At 40.7% G+C, this 21,183-nt stretch overlaps 1 protein-coding gene across 23 annotated transcripts in view; it reads right to left on the bottom strand.

The window, feature by feature from the left end:
* Positions 1-21,183, bottom strand: part of Nrxn3 (neurexin 3) — a 1,441,261-nt gene that overhangs the window by 1,058,788 nt on the left and 361,290 nt on the right. For all 23 annotated transcript variants that reach the window (XR_007835231.1, XR_007835232.1, XM_051196126.1 and 20 more), the window contains 2 exons: positions 7,948-8,249; positions 2,009-2,170 (listed from right to left, as the gene is read on the bottom strand). Coding sequence is in view for 21 of the 23 variants with exons in the window: in XM_051196126.1 (XP_051052083.1) it covers positions 2,009-2,170; positions 7,948-8,249 (464 nt within the window). In the remaining 2 variants the exon portion in view is untranslated. The remainder of the gene's footprint in view (positions 1-2,008; positions 2,171-7,947; positions 8,250-21,183) is intronic.

Here is a 21,183-nt window from a genome sequence, read left to right as displayed (position 1 = left end):
GCCTCTGACCTTCCTTCTCTCTCCCCCCTTCATGTTTTTAACCTATGTACATATGTATGTATATGTGCCTGCTTTGTTTACATCTAAATTCTTCATGGGTAAAGTCATGATAAGTATCATGCTATTTTTCCACATGTTCTGAAATTCTCAGAGCTAACCTTCCTAATTAATAGATACAAAATACTGTAGTTGATAAACTGTTACTTTGTCTCCAAATATAATTTAGAGATGATTTATATCACTGTGTATAGAAGAAACATGACCCCTATGTCTCCTTCAGGAAACTCCATGTTCTGGGCTGTGGCCACAGAGAAAAATGGAGGACTACACCTTGTCAATCATTCCTTGAGGCATTCCTAAGATAAGTCCCTGGTGTCAGGATTGTTGCAATCATTTTTCTGATGAGAGTTCGATTCAAACCAGTGTGATTTTAGCAGAGTTTTAGAGCCTCTCAGGGTCCATCAGACTGAGTAGTGAAAGCCCTTAGTCTATTCAAATCAGAGTAAATCCCAGGGAACAAATGCTGTGTGCCTACCATAATTCCTCCAGAAATAACAGGGCCATCCCCCCAAACCAGCAGAAGCTGGAGTAACCACCATCAGAGAGAAGGCAGCAGTTTGGATTCTCTTGTCCATTTGTCCTTCAAACCAAGAACAATGCAAAGCTGTAATTGGAATATCCCTTCCTCTGTAATGTCTTCCTTTCCACCTCTCCCTCTCAACTCACACAAGGCTTATTGTGGCAAGTGTTGGCTCAAATGTCACTTCTCCTCTAAAACTGACTCCCACCTAAAATGTATCTGCTTCCTCTGCTCAATCAGAGCATTTGGTCTGCAGCACTGAACACATGCTCCTAAGCTGCAATTATTCACTTACTGATCTCTCTTCCCTGACTATACAGACTCTGAGAATGGAGACCATCACTTATAAAGAAACACAGAAGTTAAGAACAGCACTAATAAAGGTCCATCATGGTTGCCAGGTAAGTCACCTACTGTGTGCAAATATAACAGAGGCAATTCCTGTTCATCATCTAGTGCCACTGATAAATCCATGTATGATATCATCTACTGTATGACTGCTGTGCAATAAACTCCAAATAACTATAATAAGAATAAAACATATGCCCCAGGAGGAGGCTCATAAGATGTCACAAGAGATCTTTATCTAAAAGAAGCAACACTATCAGATTCTCAGGGAATCTCCCTAGGGAAATGGTATGGATATCTCAGGCAATCAAGCTTAGCTTAGATTAAAGAAAATATACAGTGTACTGCTTCCATGACACTGTGGTGGAAGAACTCTCACAAATCAAGGCTGATTCTTTTTGCCTCAACAATTGACCTCGGAGGTTGAACTTACAGTTGACTGAAGCTCCTCTGCTCTCAGACAGAGGTCTCAACACATCAGTTATAAGGGTAATAAATGAGGAATGGCAAAGCCCAGCTGCTCTCTCACTGCTACAGTGACTAGCTTTCAGGGAAGGAAAAAAAAAAGAGAGAAAAGCAAGCCCATTTCTCTGAGCATGAATGTTCCATGCTGAAATTTTAGCCTTTATTTTAACAAATGAGAAAACAGTTTGGGGACTGCCACATTTAATAAAGACACCATAATGCACATATCTTTTAGACAAAACTCATAAGCCGTGTGACTTCTAACTATAGCTCCCTACTTGCTGAACATAAAGCACAGAATCAAACTTCACATGTGTCCTTGTGATTTCATCTGCAGCGCATGGTTCATTTACATTTCACAGCTATCTGAGCAACGAGAGTCTTCATGAGTTAGAGAAGGAAACAGCACCATAGACTAGGTAAGCAGCAAACTCAAGGTCACTCAACAGTCTTAATCTTGAACCAAAGGATGGGACCTTTACTTTAAAGTTCCAAGTCTTGTCTTCCACAGCATTTCATCGCATGCAAAGTTGAGCCCGCCATGCACAGTCACTTTTTATTCTCAAGTAGTCATGTCACCTACCCACTCAGTGGAAGGAAGTTTGTCAGCCTTACCTCTTTAAGGCAGCCCATGAAGTTGTTGCTCACAGGTGAGCCTGGCAAGTCTGCGGTGCTTGGGCTTCCACCGACATAGAAGAAGTCATCCGAGCCCAGCATGGTGTAGTCCTCTTGGGTGTAGCCCGTCGTAGTGAGGATGCCATCCACAGAGATTGTCACCTGATAGTAGGACATAGGGACAAAAAGAAAATCCCAGCAATGACCTTACAATCCTATTAAAATTCAATGGCTCCCCCTACATGTGGTTTCACCTGCGTTAAGATTTTTTGTTGAGGTATTCTTTCTAATTTGGCTTGACTTTGGTATGTGCAGCCAAGTTCCATTTTCTGGTCTGCCTTTCTAGGTCCAAAGCCTACAGTCTTCCATGGTGGCTAATGGGACAGTTGTTAGAATGGCTAAGTTGAGTATCTTGTTCCACCCATTACATACTTCATTGAGTCAGGCTAGAAAATGGAACAATCCTTAGGCGATATCATTTGTCTCTTGGTTCACTGCTAAAAATGATTGGCGTTTTTTTTTTCTTTCTTTCTTTCTTATGATTGTTATTTATGGCAGTAATGAGAAACACCAAAGGAGACATTCGACAATGGTATATGGTTAGGGGTTGGTCTTGGGTTGTTAGTGTCCCCCCCCCCATTTTTTTCTTTTCTTTTTCATTTGTTTCTTTTACGGTTCACACCACACTAACAAACATGCATTCAAGGTGGGGATGGAGGATGGTCTCTGTTCTAACATGTCCAGAATAATACACGCTATGGACCATCCCAGGGTACCAACCCCTACCCTCCCTTAACTACCACCACCACCAACTGAAGAAATGAGCCAAAATAAAATAGCAACTTTAATAAAAAGAAATGAATGATGAGGCAATGATAACCAAAATAATAATGATGCCAATGAGGCAGGGATAGCACCCATACACCCGCCATCCATAAGCAGAGGGCAGAGAGAAAAGATGAAGCCTCAGAGCATGCACACACCATCCACTGATGCACCCATGCAGAAATCATCTGGAGATAAGCAAGAAGGCAAGGGAAATGTAGTTCTGTGGGAAAGGGTAAAATAACAGAATCAAAATCCACTCCACACATGCATGCATTAACAAACTGAAGGAAAACAAAATGAATGTGGGGGGGAACAAAACATTTAAAAACTAAAGGATAGCACTTCCCCTGCCTGCCACCTCCCTCACTGGAAAAAAAAAAAAAGAAAAGAAAAAAGAAAAGAAAAAGTCCAAACCCAACCCCCAAATACATGAAGGATGAGAGGAGGATGAAGATGGGGAAGGGGGAAAGAGGACAGAAGAACTGGGTTGATGGTTGGTTGCCAGTTGTTAGTAACACAGAGGTAAGTGTGGGACGGGTTCTGATGGATGCTGATGCGTTTTCCACGAGACAGGACCATGCCATGCAGTGTCTATGAAGAACACAATTGGTGGAACTCCCTTGGCCACAGTGAGGAGTGAGGTCAAAGAAGGGAGAGGAAGATTATAGGAAGCAGCATACTTTCCTCCTCAGATCACCTGTGGCAGCCACAGCCACATAAAGGGACAGAGAGAGGGACTAAGGTGTAGAGAAGGAGACAGAGAAAACAGGAAAAGAGAGGAGAGGAACATAGAGGCAGAAGGAAGTCCTCCGTTCAAATCTCTATAGTCCCTACACTGTAATTTGGAGGTTGCAAAGTAGGTAAACAAAAAAAATAGAACTAGTTGAAGAAATTTCTTAGAAAATAACTTGGGGGGGGGCGTGAGGGAACAACCAAACAAAAGAAACCCGGAGAAAGGGGACTGTGCTCACTGAACTTGGATAAGTACTATTTTCATGACAGCTACATTTCCTTCTATGTTTCTTTTTAAAGAAAAAGGCTTGCATTTACCAAAAAAGTTGAAAAGAAAGAAGTAAGTCTAAAGAGGACAAAAGGTGGGTTGGGGGGGAGGGGGGCAACACACGGCAAACCCAAAAAAAGACAATAAGAATGATATCTACCAGACAATGTAGTTTGTTTACCATAGCGTGTCCGATGCCTGAGTGCTTTGCGGAGAAGGGGGAAGAAAGGAAATTAAAAATTGTGAACAGAACGATTGTTAATTAAAAAAAACTAAAAACAAAGATGAGTCGTTAGGGTGTTAGTACATTAGTCGGTTAGTAAAATGACACATCGCATGAGTGATCTTGTGTTAGTTTTTCAAAATAAAAAAAAGGAAGGGGGAGGGCACCCAACACAGAAAGAGAGTGGGAAAAGACAATGAGACCAGGACTCTATGGAAACTCTTGCTTGGGGACTCAGCCACCAGGCATGGCAACTGCCGGTTCCTTACAGATACCATTCAGACCAAGCCTCACTGCTTAGAGTTAGTATCATACTTACTTCCCAGGGCTCCTCTGAATGAACGCTGCCAATATTTCTTTCCCACCCTCTAATAAATGCACACATGCTCCTCTGTGCTGAAATAAAAGACCCCATCACCCCAAAACACCAGTCCATATGTAGGCAAACAGATAACTAAATACTAATGATATGTTAGTATTGGTTTTCATGTCTGGATCTAATTACATGGATGGACCATCCTGAAAAGAACCAAATGCTAACACACAGAGCCTCAGACAGTAAGACTTGATTATACTGCATATATTAGATCTCCACAGACTAAGTGTCTATGACCCTCTTGAAGTCTGCAAATTTGTGAGCCAAAGGGAACATGTTCAGATTTCTTCTACTTATAGTTTATAATGTCTACACCATAATAATACACCAAAAACATGTTCTATTAACCAATAAAGTTATTAATTTCTTTAATTTTCAGAATGGCTGGAAGAAATCTCCCACACTATTCCTCTGGAGCATTGAGTTTTAAGCGATTTAACAATTTTGTGAATGGATATCAGGAGGAGTGGCAGATTAAACGTGATTAGAAAAACCATCACTACAATTAATCACTTCTTTGCTGCTAATTTCCAAGTGCTTAATTGACAACACCCTTTAAGCTGGGAGTCTGAAAGGCTGGAAGAGCTGCCTCCTATTTTGTGTACATGTTTACTAAAAGAGGCACCTAGATATCAAACAAGTAATGTGACAGACCTTGGGTTCTAGTAAGATAAAGGGCAATATCCTTCCCTTTGTGTAATCACACACACACACACACACACACACACTTTAGCTCCTAATCCCAACTATAATTTGAAACATACACAGGCAGTCCACATTCAAAACCTTTCAATATGAAGTTCCTACCTGGGTTTGGCTTTCAGTTGGTATAAGGACAAAACCACCTACTGGTAGCCATGGAAAAGGAACATAGAGTTCTGCCCTCCTTGGTAAAGGATACTCTCATGAAACCCAGGCCAATTTTTCTCAGATAAATCTTTCCCACTAAAGACATTGGATTTTGCCAAAAGAGTAGATGGGTTGCCATCAGCTTGTTATCAAATATTTATGAAGCCATTTAAAGTTTATTTGAAATACACAGAGGCTTCCCATTTTTCTAATGCATTCTAGGGAACTCAAAAGGAATGCTATAAATATTTCAGTGGGTGAAACAATCTTAGATTATACAATATTGAATGGACCTTATTTGTAAAATTCAACCACCCCAACCCCCAGCTCTGAATCTGGATTGCAATGAGTTTAAGTGATACAGGGTTTTTGGTTTTTGATTTTTTTTTCTTTTTTCTTTTTCTTTTTTTTTTTTTTTTTTTTTTTTTTTTACATGTGATCAAGATTCTCTCTTCTAAGAAATATTCCAAATCCCAAGAACTCAGTAGCTTTAATTAGAAAAGGCAACTCCATTTTTCCCCATCCTTGGTAGTAAGCAGAAACAGTCACCTCTGGGACTAAATGCCCAGCCTGTAAATCATGTGCACATCACAGCAAATCTAGCACCCAGACCATGGATGAGCTCATAACCCTTCTGGAACAGAAGGCACTTTGCATATTTAGCCACCACATGGCTCAGGAGCATTGTAATCAGAGTTGAAAAATGCACACAGTGACAGAAGAAGGTTAAATGACATGTCCAAGGGCACGGAGAGGAGCTGGACTTTCAAACTCGGAATATATTAGAAACTCTACAGGGTGCTCCTGGCCAAAACATATTCGAATTCGAATTTAATTCATCTGCTCAGTTTAAAGGGCTTACCTGGGGCCTGGTACTCTTGGAAAAGTGTTTCTTTTTTGTTGTTGTTGTTGTTATTATTATTATTATTATTATTGGTAGAAACAAAAGTGAGAGCTTTGTGAGCAACTCAGAATGGTCCCTGAATAAGTAAGAAGTGTGTGGGGAGGGAGCAAGAGAAGCAAATTGATGATACCCACGGTCTGATAATGCTATTCAGAACATAGTTTCCCCTCAGATGACTCAGGCTCCAAAGGTGGCATTTTGGACATGTCAATCGAAACTGGCCTAGAGTTGTCAGCCCAGATACACTGAGTGTGTCTATGCCTGCAAATGGATATTTGATTTGGGAATCTCGTGATTGTTAAGAAGTTCCTCTGGGCGGCAATGAATGGAGGTGATGAGCAAAAGCATTTAAATATTAAAATAATTAGATCTTGAAGGGAAATCAAAGTCTAATGAGTCCATAAAATTTGAATTCCTACGGGGTGAAAATATTGGGGACTCTAAGTCTTGTGTTACTTGGCAACATCACTATAAACAGAATGGGATCTCCCAGTCAGTTTGCTTCCTTGATACACTTAAATGTGTAGAAGAGTGTTTTGACTGTACTGTTCTTCCAGTGTGCCAGCCTATGCCATTTGTTTAGCATTTCTTAGGAATCATGCTTTTATCAAACAGAAAACATATGCAAACACCTGTCATGTCTTATGCTTTCATGTTTACACAAGACAGCATTAAATCAATCATATCGTGGGAGAAAATTTGATAAGCACTTTCTGGAAATTTGCATACTGTTTTCTGATTAATAAAGGCTGAATGCTGTCCAACTGGTTTGCGTGACAAATTTACAAGTAGAGAAAAATACCAACTGAAAATAGAAACATGAAAAAGGCAATCTCAGCACAGACCTTGGCTTTGATGGGAAATGCTTTTCTTTGGCTGATGTGTACTGATAAGGTTTGATTATTATCATTATTAGTAATGAAATGGAAAACAACTTCGCTTGGCTCAGGCTTTCTGGACGTGGTGTCACCTGACGGAGTTGCCTGCTTAGAATCCACAAGCGATGGGAGTTCTCAAGCACACACAGCATCGGGAAAGCTGCTCCAAAGTTGACATTTTTATTTGGGTGCTTCCACTTGCCAGGCCTCCCAGGCAACTGAAGAGTCTCGGAGGTAGAGACAAGGGCAGTGAGGTAGGACCACAGCGCCAGGGAACAGAGAAACATGATTTCAGAAAGATGCCAGCTAATTAATTCCAAGGCTAGAGGTTCATATAACAGTGGGAGAAGAAAAAATAAATAAATAAACAAGCAAAGGTGGGGAGGGATGGAAAATTAATAGGAGAGGGAAAAGGCGCTTTTTTTTTTTTCCTGGAGTGAATTAAAATTATTATGACATCATGGCAATGGCTAACTTAATTAAAAAGGAAAACATATACTCAAAGAATGAGGACAATCCATCAAACTGTGGAAACAAAATGCTGTTTCTAATTGAATTTAACAACACTATGATAAGATTTGAATGTAATTAAGAAAATGATAAAAGTAAAGCAGAATAATAAGGATGAAAATACTTATCATTTTTATTATCTATGCAACAGTTATTTTTTTCTTAAAGAACAAGTACAAATGGGAAATTAAAGTATAAAGAGAAAAATAGTGTAATCATTTTTTTCCCTTGTGAAATTGCAAAAACTTGGAGGTTAGACTTTGACACATCTACATCCAGATCCCTAGCCTTCAAAACCTCACCAGTAACCTGCCCCACAAAGTGTCTGTCTAAGATGGGCCTTCTAGGATCACTGTCCCCCCGGCCATTACCTGCCGGAGATTTCGTGTCACTTTAACATCATGCCAGGCGTTGTCGTTGAATTTCCCATTCACTGGCTCCACAATAGCCTCAAAGGCCCCAGAGCCCAGGTTAATGACCAAGGAGACGGCACCATCCTTCAGAGCTAGGTTAACATAGTCGGCCGACTTGCCCGTATGAAGGATGAGCCCATTGCGTTGCCAGGTCTTAAAGGAGAGGGTGATTTCATCGCTGCTGCTCTGGATGGGGTTCTGAGACAGGTCATAGCACAGATACTCTGAGCCTCGGAAGGTGGCCACGTTCTCCTCTCGAGCTGTGGGTAAAGAAAAAGACAAAGTGGTCAACGCCTTTGAGAACAAGAATCTACTCTAGGCAGCCCCTGCTTAACTAGAGGAAAACAGGAGAGCTGACTATAGAGAAAATACGTGTCCATACAACAGTAAAAAAAAAAAAAAAAAAAAAAAAAAAAACCAAACAGTTCAAAGGAGTGGACTGCCCCTTCTTCAAATGTTCTGGAAGAAAAACTTGTGGAAAAATTCATTCAAAATGGTCAACTGGGGCTCCCATTGCCTTTGTATCAGGGATGATATTTAAATGTTTGCAACAGATTCTGTTAAGAAAAGCTAATTAACTGTCCTTTCTAACAAAGGTCTCCTTAGTTCTTGGTCAATTTTATTAAACAATACTTGAAATAAATTACCCTAAAAAAAAGTGGCTTTGATTTCCATCCATCAGAAACCTAGCAAGCAATGGTTTCTATGGTAAAGTCGGGAGCCCCATAGAACATGACAGGGTTTTTGAGTAGGATATTGGACTAGAGAAAGTGATCAGTCAGGGGAGGGAAATGGCACATCATGAAACATGGTAATAAGCTTTGTCTACAAAGCAACATTACATTTAGACTCAAGCAAAAAGGCCTTGTTCTCTGGGTAGATATAAGAATTCATCTCAGAAAGCTCTTTCCTGATTTGAGCTTGCTCTTGACACAACCATATCACCCAAGGATAACAAAGCCAACGCAGAACCCTAGTGCAATCTCTATGCTCTTTCAAGACCACATTTCTGACACTGGCACCTGGAAATTCCTTATCCAAAGCCTGTTTAAGGAGGCATTTCTTTGGACCCATTGCTTTCTGAAAGTAAAATATAGTTACTGGTGTTGACATATCAGTAGACAAAGCTTGCTATGTAGACTGAGGCATCCACATGCATTAATCTTGGATGCCTTGTAATATAAGATAGAACTGAGTGTGGGGAGAAATTTAGGGACAGCTGTGGGCTCAGAAGCAAAGGGTTCCTGTTCTCCCTGCAGTACTATTATCCAAGGAGTCAAAAAAAATATTCTAAACTCAAGCCTGGACTTCCAGATAGTTACAAAGTATTCTTTCTATCTTACAAGACTAACACATATAGCTAATTTGATTAATTCATAGTTTATTTGATTCATAATTTTTGCACACAGTGCATGAATGTCTAAGTGCCTTCTTGTTAGGTAAACTCAGAATGCAGTATTTCATATTAGGCTCAGTGAACATCTATTTAAAAGAACTTAATTAATGAAAGAAAATTAGTAACATATAGAAACTTAGGATAGGGAAATTCTATTTCCCATTAGCTAAACCTTATAAGCCTAATTTACCTCAGCTCAGATTCCTACTAACCACCTCAGCCCTATATAAATTACTCAAGCAAAATAAAACATATTTTCAAATCACATGGTAATAACACAAAGTACAACAGTCAATCTTACTTCGTTGCCAGACAAAACCCCAGTAAAGACAGTTAAATTAGCCATAACATCACAGCACTGTGAAAGCAGAAATTAAAAGTCCAAATTCTCAAGGGCTAAAGAAGAAATAAAGTTTCTTTTGCATGATACACTGGGGCTCAACAGTGTGGTTGTATACTTCCAGTCATTAGCAAAGATACCTGCTTACCTATAGATCACTAAATTGTAGCAGGTATAATACGTATGTTTACATTCATATGAACATCTATACGTGTGTGTGCATCCATTCATATATGTGTATGCACATTTGTATATTTATGGAATAAGCAAACAAGTAATACTTGGGGCATATTTATGCGGGGTGCATTTTCTCAAAAAACAGCCTCAAAAAGTCAGGAAGCTGAAACTTGACATGGTCTGTGTGTTTGAAATATACTCAGCCTAATCCTCTAATGCCCTGTCTACCGTAACAACCTCTCCTGTCATTTGTGAAGAAGCATATTTACTAAAATGCAACTAAACAATAGACATGGAAATGACTCTCATCTAGAAGAGATGACAATCACATGCACTTGTCAAAACTCAGCTCTTTCTCTACAGAGAGGGACATGCACAACTATTGCTATTTGGTCCTTGCTACTACACATGACAAACCCGTGGGCATCTTCTCTGAAAACCTAAGTTATGCATTGTGGCCACTGAACTAGGATGAGTGAGTGAAGAGAGCAATGCAGAGTTTATATTAATCATGGAGGACCTTTCAAAGGGGAAGGCCTTGACACAAAATAGCAAGGATGTTATTAAATGTGCCAGACTGTGCTTAATATTTTTCCTATAATTAGAGGAAGGGATCTGTCAAAATAATAAATTTTCAAGTTATGTGGTATTTTAGGGATTGTCTGATTTAATGCCTTTATTTTATTAAGGAAGAAATTGATTCAAAGGAGTAAGTGGGTGCCCAAGATGATACAGTGTGTGGTAATCAGGACTTGAGGACCTTTGGTCTTTACCTGTCCCTGTGACTATCATTCTGAATATTATACATGCTTCCAATGTACTTCTCTGAGGCTGTGCGTGGTTCCATGGAGCTGTGTGTGGACTTGTAAACCGAACTGATGTTAGGTAAAGTGATCTACAAACCAAATCCTCTCCCCCTAGGTTAACCACTTCCTTTTCCTCTGTGGATTCTGGATATATTTAAAACGGATTTTTATTTTTTAATGTAGAAGGCCACAAAAAGAAAAACAAATGGTGGCGTTACCACAAAAAACAGCATACCACAATATATAAATATGATACAAAAAACATTGTGAGAAGGAAAATATCTATGCAAATCACATGAGTATGTTAATATCCCAACGAAAATCAAGTGTAACTAAATGTCTTCCATTGTGAGGATCTAAGGGAGTCTGCTGAGGCAGTTCAAAGCCCCCTGATTTCTTCACTTTCTCCAGAGTTAGTGATCAACTGTGGCATCATCCCAACTGCACAGATTTCTCATCCCAGCGGGTGTCTACTCAGAACAATAGACAGCTATAGGGTCCATTCCAAATCATACTCTAGATTAGCAAACTTATTTCAGCTTTAGCTCATGGGATTGAGTCTTCCTGAGTTTTGAGAGGCCTGACAACTCATGCCCCACTCTCTCAGAGCAAATAAAGGCTAGGAACAAGACATGGGAAGACTTTTAGAAGATCATCCATTGCACACCCTCACAGTGGAGATACTTTTTCTCCCAAGACCCTGACCCATCTTAATTTGTTCCAGAAGCTGAAACTCAAGCATATTCTTATCAACTTAAAAACCGTATTGGGCTGACAGTCAACATAACCAAAAGGGCAGAACCAGATAGTGGCGAAATACATTTCTGAATCAACTCAATTCTCCAAACCCCCACTGGAAAATAAAAAGGTAACAGTGCCCCAAATTCATTTTCTATACATGATGTTTATAGTGAGAAGGAAGATGAAAAGGACAATGCAGTCACCTTGTATGTATTCAAGCTAAACAGGTGCAGAAAATGAGTGCAGAGGATTATGTAACAGCACATAGCAGCTTAGCATGCAGCTATGGATTGGCAAGAAAGAAGGCACTAACACAGCTAATGGGCTGTTGAGATCTATCTAAACGACATTGCGCCAAAGTTTACTATCTATTGTGTAAGTATTAAAATAAAAATGTTATTGTCACTGTGTGAAAAGCAGAGCTCAACGCCTTATGACAGCAAATCATTTACCCATTATTTGTAGATGTCCAATTGATTAAACACCAGATGGAATCTAGATATGTATTGCTGGAGGTTTTAGATCAGTGTGTGCAAGATACGTGAAGTACTGATTTTTCAAATAGCATGCTAAACAAAGTACTGAGTATACATAGCATTTTCAATTCTGTTCTCCACAATTCCAAAATAAAAAACATCCAACTAACAATTCATAGAATAATAATTCTCAGAGAAATTCCAAAGTAGTCTAAAATATCCAGTATAATATTTCCCTGCTGTGAAGCACAAGAGGTGTGGCTTTGCTGCTTGGTGTCTTAAATCCCCATTATGTCTGTATAGCAAGATAGCAAGATATACATGTACACGCATGTGCGCGCGCACGTGCGAGCGCACACACACACACACACAGGGAAAGAGAGAGACAGACAGACAGACAGAGAGATAGTCATTGGAAATTACTGAAAATTTAATTGTTTGGTGTTTGGTTCAGTTCTGACACATGGACTCATGACAGCCTCCAATTCACAATGTAGCCAAAGGCAGAAGGCCCATCTGACACTTCTTTCTACCTCTACCTCCTCTCTAATGCTAAGATTACAAGGCATGCATATCAAACTTGGCCCATCGCATATTTTACTGATAGGAATGAAAGAAGCTCAACATTTACTAAAAGATGACACAAATATATATATATATATATATATATATATATATATATATATATATATATTTAACTCCTTTCCCAAGGGTTGCCTAGAGGGGCTTGGCCTATAGAATTCATAGGAATAGAAGGAAGCAAAATGTCCCTAGAAGAAACAGCTAAGGGAAATGGCACAGTACTGTGGAGAGGGCACTCAAATGAGAGCATGTTGGGACTGGGTAAAGAGGGACTCGGAGACATTCAGAAGCAGATGTTTATAGATTTCTGTATGTGCCATCATTTCCAAATGCTTTCTTTACTTGTATTCTCTGAGCAGCCTGTGAGTCCAGTGAAATGTGTTTATACAAAGGTGGTAAAGCAGAGACGCTGTGAGGAAGGATAGGTGCAGGGTCATCTAAGACGATAGGAAATAGTACTTCCCGGCCCACAACACTGGAGTTGATTGTCAATCCATTGCTTCTGCTGTTCTAGCACAGGCTCACTGTGCTTCAAATTTTCAGGGCAGGTGCAGGGCACCCACTGTGTGAGACACTGCAGCTGGACGAAGTTCAACCTGTCAAAGGATGAAATTGCTGATAATGACTGCCGAAGGACCACCCAGGCAGGAGGAATCCAAACAGGGAAGCAGGGGAGGAGGCTGAAGTTTCCTCTAAATTCTCTGGTGGAAAAAGTTAGACACTTGAAAGAGCTTATTAAAATGCAACCCCCTCTGGAGTGGCTAAAACCAGTGGCCCTGAGCAGAACACCTGCTGTGCTCCAGACAGCCAGTGAAGCCAACCTTCCTCATAATGAGCCTCGGAGATGAAACTGTGCACATCATGCTATCCTTTGTCCTTCAAAGTGGCCTCATCCAGCCTTACAGTACTTCAGTCTGCACTGATGCAAAGATAACCCTGGCTGCTCATCCTGGCTTGGCCCACCCAGAACTAATGAGGCACAAAAACACATGGGCTGTTGCTGCCCTCCCTGCTAGACAAAGGACTGGCCTGGGGCCTCAGACTGGTCTGCAGTCTCATTTCTTCCAATCCTGCAAACAGCAGAGGCCATATGAGGCTTCCTCCCTGTGTCCACAGTAGGAAATAATGGCTTCCCTAGCTGTGAATTCACAGATCGCTTGGCTACTCCGCCCACTGCTCCTCAAGGCGAAAAAGCCTTGAGAAGGCGAACGATACATCCAAAGCAAGGGTAACACAGCTTGGGGAGAGGAGAGTTGACAAATTTACAAGTATTCTGCCTGTTCCGGGAGAAAGAAGAGATGACATAAATGGAACAGAACTTCACATCTATTCAATCCTGAAAGGTGCCTTGGGCTGAAACAGGCGAATCAGCAGTCAGCCAAGTATGAACCATGGCTTGGCCACTTCTGTTCCCTTTCAATGCAACATGCTAAAGAGCTAACATAAAAACCAGAACACCTCACTCTTAGGGCCTTTCTGAGCTGGGAGCCAATACAACATTCAAATTGTCCATTAGCCTTTGTGTGGATTGTATTTGCAAAATGAGGAGAAAGCAAAATACCTTGCTAGACTGTTATCTACTGGGCAAAACCTAACCACACATACCACTCAAATCTGAGAAAGAACATATCCTCATGTAGGTCAGGAGACAACAGATGCACACAACTGCATTTCTGAATATGCTTGTCCCATTCTCATGAGGCATTTTAAGGCCAAACAAAAATGAAGACAGACCCAACTGCAGAACCACCTCTCCGAAGAAAAAACGACAGAATCCTTTGCTTGCCACACCCATCGCACAGGAGCTGAGGGTACCAGCATACAGCATTTGTGTCTCAAAGAGTAAGATGCACTACAAAGGAAAGCACACAGGAAGTCTGACCTCCTCAGGCCATCTCCAACCCTTACCCTCAGCCTGTTCGTAAGAGAGATGCAGCAGGGAAATAAATGGACTTGTGCACACTGCCTGGGCCCCTCACCAGCCTGCAGAGGCTTCTTGAAAGTGATGAGAAGGAAAACAGTAAATCAAGTTGTCACTGGGAAAATAAACAGCCTGCATCCTGGTGAGGAAAGCTCCCTCAGTCCGTGAAGAGTGGCCTGGAAAACCACGCTTCACTGAAATCACTAGAAAGCTAATGGCATCCTGAAGCCTTGCGGTGCTCTTTATTTCGTTATAACACATTTAAATTTTTGTTTCTCCCTGTAAGGAGTAAAGGGCCACAGGTATGCCCCATGCTGGTGATGTACCAAGTCCCAGGAGAGAGGAATAATGGGGTGACCTTTTACAAAAGAAGAAAATCCCTAAAGCTAAAAATTGTTTTTGAATGTCTGTTGAGTGCCAGGGGCTGCCATGCTCATACTAATAGGACATTCCTTAGAGTTTCACTAGTAATTTGATGCATGGGTTGTCCTGATAAAGATTTTCAATTGGGACACTTGGATCTGACTATCAGCTTCTCAGTTTACTGAAATCTATAGGAATTTGGCTTTATCTTCAATTTTCTAATTATCTTTATTTATGTTCCTGATGAAAATAACCAATGCATATCACTTTTTCAGCTCATATGCAATATGTGTTTATGGCTTGGAGTTTGATATGCACCCCACTGGCTCATGTTTTGAATGTTTATTTTCCAGGTGTTAGTTCTACGGGGGTGGGGGGTAACTTTAGGACCTTTAGGAGGTGGCAGCCTAGCTGGCTGAAATAGAGTCCTAGCACCAGGTCTTTGAAAGTTATACACAGCCCCTAGTTTCTGTCATACTTGCTGCTTTCTGGTCTGCCAAGAGGTAAGCAACCTTTGTCAGAGGTTTCAGCTGCCATGAACTGTGCCATTCTATCATGCCTTTCCCTCAGTGACAGGCAGAGATCCTTAGAAACATGAGATGAAATAATTATTTTGCCCTTAAAGAATTTGTGTCAACTATTTTGGCCAAAAACCACACAAAATAATTACTACAGCATGGAGACCACCAAGCCCTTGGCTCAGGTCCCAGTCTTAGAAATACTAGCGTGAACATCTGTTGAGAATGTAAGTGCAGAAACAGAATTCCCATTCAGTGTGCTGAGCATCTCAGAGCTGATACAGGCACACGGAAGAAGGTATAATAGATCATCAGTCCATATAGGAGATTACATTCTCGCTTTTACGAGTTCACTTATAACTTGGTGAATGAAATAACGGTGGTGGTCAGAGGGCTTAGGTGCTCAGCAGGTGATGAGAAGTTCAGCAGCTGCTTCCAAAGTCATCTGTTCAAGGTTCATGACCCAGGGTGGGGCCACAATCCTCTAGCACCGGGGGATGTGAAACCAGCAGATGAAATCTGTCACTGCTAAGTAGCTCCATTATATTTGTCTGAGATTCAGAGAACAAACAGCTACGGAGGTAAGAGGACTCTAGAAGATATTTCAAAGGTAGAATAGCTCTTGCTAGAAAACCAGTTGCATATGATTGACCGCCTGCCACTTAGAATAATTTATGTAATCTGCAGCATATATATTTTTTTTTACCCTTAGCCACTAGGATGGCATGAGTAAAACTAATGACATATTTTTTTCACTACCCACTCCTCTTTTTAATTGTAGGTCAAGCAATAAATACAAATAGAACACTTTATATTGTAGAGGAGAATCTATTTCTGTATCCCTATGATTCCTAGAGAACATTTCCTTCCCCTTCACCCAAGCAAGAGTTTAAAAGTAACACGTTAATCTCCTTGTCTCCTCTGGGCAGTCTTTTCTTCATTGAGAGGGAAACACAGGAAAGGTCTGACACACCTAACTCTGCATTTCTCAGTTAGGTGGTCCCTGCTCCCATAGCCTTGGGGGAGGGGTACTGTCTCTTTCAAACCTGCCCCTCCTTCAGGCTTGTGAGTCTGCTGTAGTTCTTTATGTTATAAGCCTACCAGAGTAAAACTGTACAAGAAGGCCTGTAGGTGTCCAGCTTTCCTGCTGATAGCCAAGCAAGTAGTTCAAGTTCATAGGGAAATGTATAAGGATGACCAACCTGAATGCATGTCCAAGGGAAAGCCATGGGCAGAAAATGCAGCTGAACCAATGTTTAGAGCCTAGGTCTGACCCAGGATGACAAACTTGGGTCTATTACACAACTGGATCAGAAATCAAGTAGAGTATTATGACTGTCACCAACAAACATAGAAAGAGGCACTAAACCAAGAGCATCAGGAGAGACAAGCACATTAACCAGTCCTTTCGCATGCTCCCAGAACCCAACGTGCTAGAACCGAGGGAAAATTACAGCAAATACTTCATTAGTTCAAAAGCTAGCTCTAGATCACAGTGTTTTTGAAGATTTTTTTTTAAAGTTACACCACGTATATAAGTAACTTAAATGGTAGAGAATTTAACCCAGGTTGCCTTTCAAGAAACAAATTTTAATTTTTTTTAAATTTTAAAGAGTTACATAAATTAACATGCCCATAAGTCTATGGATCCTCCCTCATTTTGACCTAAATCAGTAAGAATAAGATGAATGTTTATAGTTTTTTTCCACTTGCTTATATTTTTAAGTCTAACTTACAAACTAAGGGAACTATACAGTCAGACAAAGTAACACTTTGTGAGAACTTAGTCTGTGTCCTTTGTGAAGACAAAGAATTATTTGCTAGTGGCATAGGGCTAGGAAGAAGTTGAGAAGAAAGTTAGGGCTGGTGAGATGGCTCAGATGGCAAAGTGCTAGCTGTACTAGCATGAGGCCCAAAGTCCCCTCTCTCAGAATCTATATAAGAGTCAAGTGTGCTGTGATGCCGGTTATCCTAGCACTGAGGAAGCAGAGTCAGGAAGATTCCAGAAGTTAGCTGGCCATAGCTTAGCCAAACCTCCAGACTGAACATGAGACAGTCTGTTTCAAAATTAAATGGAACATGGTTGAGAAAGACTCAATGTTGACCTCTGGTCTCCATGCACACATACCCATGCAAACACATACATCAACAAACACAGTGAGAGAGAGGTGGGGAGAGAGAAAGGATAAAGAGAAGGAGAGAGAGAGACAGACAAACAGACAGAGAGAGAGAGAGAGAGAGAGAGAGAGAGAGAGAGAGAGAGAGAGAGAGAGAGCCAGTGGGAATAAAAAGTAACTTTAGGAAACCCAGAGCAGAGTATAACAACAACACACACATGGACCCTAATTAGTATCAAAATCAGATGTTGACTATCTCTAAACATGCATGTTCAGAAAGAAATATAAAGTCTTAAAAAGCTCACAGAAGCTTTAAAATTGCACAGATAATTGGAAATAAAAAAAATACCATTTTCCTTTCTAAATTTAAAATTGAAAGGTTGTTTTACATGTCAATCCCAGTTCCCTCACCCTCCCATCATCCCTTATCACCCCCACCAAACCCGAGCCCATCCCCTTTCTGCTCCCCAAGGAAGGTTAGGCCTTCCATGGGGAATACTTAAATTCAGTCATATCTTTTGGGGCAGGACCTAGGCCCTCCCCAATGTGTGTAGGCTGAGAGAGTATCCCTCTATTGGGATGGGCTCCCAAAGGCCATTTGTATACTAGGGATAAATACTGATCCATTACTAAAGGCCCCATAGACTGCCCAGTCCTCCTAACTAACATCCACATTCAGGGGGTCTGGATCAGTCCTATGATGGTTTTCCAGCTATCAAACTGGGGTGCATGAGCTCCCCCTTGTTCAGGTCAGCTGATTCTGTGGGTTTCTCCAGCCTGGTCTTAAACCCTTTGCTCATCACTTCCCCCTCTCTGTAACTGGATTCCAGTAGTTCTGCTAGTGTTTAGCTGTGTGTGTCTGCTTCTGTTTCCATCAGCTACTGGATGAAGGTTCTAGGATGGCATGTAATGTAGTCATCAATCTCATTATTGGGGAAGGGCATTTAAGGTACCTTTTCCATTATTGCTTAGATTGTTAGTTGGGGTCATCCTTGTAAATCTTTGGGCAATTCCCTAGTACCAGATTTCTCCTTAAATCTATAATAGGATGGAGAGATGGCTCAGCCATTAAAGCCTAGGCTCACAACCAAAAATGTAAAAAAAAAATACCAATTTTAATCCACACGGGCTTTAAAAATATTTGTTCTATTCAATTTCTCTTTAGTCTATGATGAAAACAAGTACAGAATTCTTTACAACAAATTGACACAGTGTAGAGGAAGCCTTAAAAGATAATTTATGGTATCCTCTCTCTCAGTAAATCTATAGCTAAACTATCTTATCAGCAAACCTCTCTGCAATGAGAATCCAGAGAAAATGAGGTATTATGAGAAACTTCCTTCACAAATTATAGAAGTTAAGAAATTCACATCATCGGAGAGGAAAGCAGGGTAGTGGAATTACAAAGGTTAATTTGAGTAACCACTGAGAAAATACAGAGCATTAAGTATGCTTACACTTGGCTCAGTGTTTCCTTCGCAAAACCAAGATCACATAGAGAGTAATGAATAACAACTAGAGCAGGGTATAAATAATGCCACTTCTGTTTATAGTCATTACTAACCATTATGTTATTTGTAGTAATAAGAACAGAAAACACATAGGCATATGCTCATTAATTTTATGTAGTGGATACTTCTGAGGAAGAAGATAATAGTATCAAGACTGAGTCTTCCATATGAAATAAAGCTACCCTACAAAGGTCAGGCTGGCCCTCCATCTTCCTCTCTTAACCTCATCAATGCTGGGATTCTACTTGTGTTTGCCATCCCAGCAAGATCAAGTCTTTATGAAAAGATATAAAGCAAACAATAGCAGGATATTAAATTTTCTTGACTCTAAAGGTTAAGTCCTAATGGTAGTAATAACTTCTACTATAACTACATATTTTAATGACTGGAATATTCTTTATTTTTACAAGCTAAAATCTCTGCAGGCAGTCCTAATAAAATACTTAATACCCCTCTCCCCTAATCTTGGATGATTATTAGGTTGTTTTACACAAGGATGTGAATATAATAGCCACATACTGTGAGTATCAATTTTCCATGCTTTTTCAAAATCTTCTGTGTAGGTCCCAAAGGGCTAAACTCATACTGAAATAAATAGAAATGCACTTGAACTGATCAATGACGCTGAAGTCACCATTTCCTCCTTATGTCCCTCATTGAGTATAGCACTCCTGCTTTTGGACCCCTGCCTGCATGGACCCCTGAGGCACCTTGAGCGAGCCTGAAGCTGTTGGCTGGAACATCTTGCCCTCCAGAGTTGTTACTGGTATTCTTCCTGTTTTCCTGTCCCAGAGTTGTTGTTGGTACTCTTCTTGATTTGCTAACATACATCTGCTGGTGAGAAGCTAAGCCTGAAAAGTAGCATTGTTGACCCTGTTGTTTTCCACTATGCTGTGAGTCAGTATATAAACCCACTCCTTACTCTCAATAAACAGCATCATTCAGCATTTCAGCATCGCTGTTAAATGAATGACTCCCTGTCTTATCTCTTATTTCAAGCTCTAGGCCTTCTCCCGATTTGCGGAACAGATTGTAGCATGGGCGCTACAAGTGGAGATCCCACTGAGATCACGAAGAAAGGATCGCCTAAAAGATCACCCTTGGAGGCTGGCAGGCAAAGTAAGTGAATGGGGGTGTATTGAAGGATGGGTACCAGTAACTTTAAGGAAATTCTCAGTGGGCAATTAGTGGTCCTATTGAAAAGAGAGAGCACCGGGATAAAAACTAAGACAGCTAAAGAATGCATTGCCATATTAGAGAAACGTAGTCCCTGGTTTATGCACTCTGGAGGCTTAAATATCCCTGATTGGGAACAAGTAAAAAGAGATCTCCAAAAGCTTACAAAGAAGAGGGGTCTGATAATTTCCCTATTGCCACCTTTTCCCTTTGGCGTCTAGTTAAAGATGCGCTCCTGAACAACAATGTTAAAATAAAGGAACAAATGGCAGAGATGAATAGGACTTTTGAGGAAGTACAAGATTTAGAATCTGTGAAATCTATCAAGGAACAAGATGGATCTCAACTAGGAGATGGTAGTCCTATTGTAACTGATGAAGAAGATAATTTGGAAGCAGAAATTGAACAATTAAAACAAAAAAAATTGCTGAAGCTGATGAGTGCAAATGCCACCCTCTGCAACACAACCCCTTTTCTTGTGATCCCTTTAGTAGGGCCTCTGTGCCTTGAGGGATGGAGGAGGAGGTCAAAGATTTAATAACCAAGGTAAAAGCATTAAGCCTCTGCCACTGCTGCAACAGTTTCAAGGATAGTCCTCCCCTAATCTGTAAATACTGCAAGCACAGTGACTCAACTGTTAGGTGAATTGGCTGAAGCCTTAGCTACCCAAAACACACTCAATTATCTAGTACAAACTGGCATTTTAAAACTAAATCTACAAACTAGCCTTCTATAGGAACAATTGGATTTGTTGTGAGAGGCTCATATGGCTTCTTGTTCTCTCTCTTTCACACATATCTGTGCTACACCCGCTGAAGCTAAGAATGCATCAGTTATAGTTACTTTCTCCAGGAATCCTTGAGTGATTATACACATGCTTTAGCCATGCAGATCATTAACATTAATGAAACCCGAGTACCACCTGCCAGTGCAGAAGACCTTTTACAAGGACTTCAACTTGTGGGCAGATTAATTAGAAAATGGGCAAGCTCTCTCTCACTGGGGATCATAGCCCTTGCCCCTAGGTGCTATCTGCCAGATCTGCCTACACCGCCACAGCATTGGACAGG

The sequence above is a fragment of the Phodopus roborovskii genome, unplaced genomic scaffold, assembly GCF_943737965.1.
Source record: "Phodopus roborovskii unplaced genomic scaffold, PHOROB, whole genome shotgun sequence".
In the NCBI taxonomy this organism is placed as follows: Eukaryota; Metazoa; Chordata; class Mammalia; order Rodentia; family Cricetidae; genus Phodopus; species Phodopus roborovskii.
Note: the sequence above shows the minus strand (reverse complement) of the source record. Positions and strands in the feature narration are given on the sequence as shown.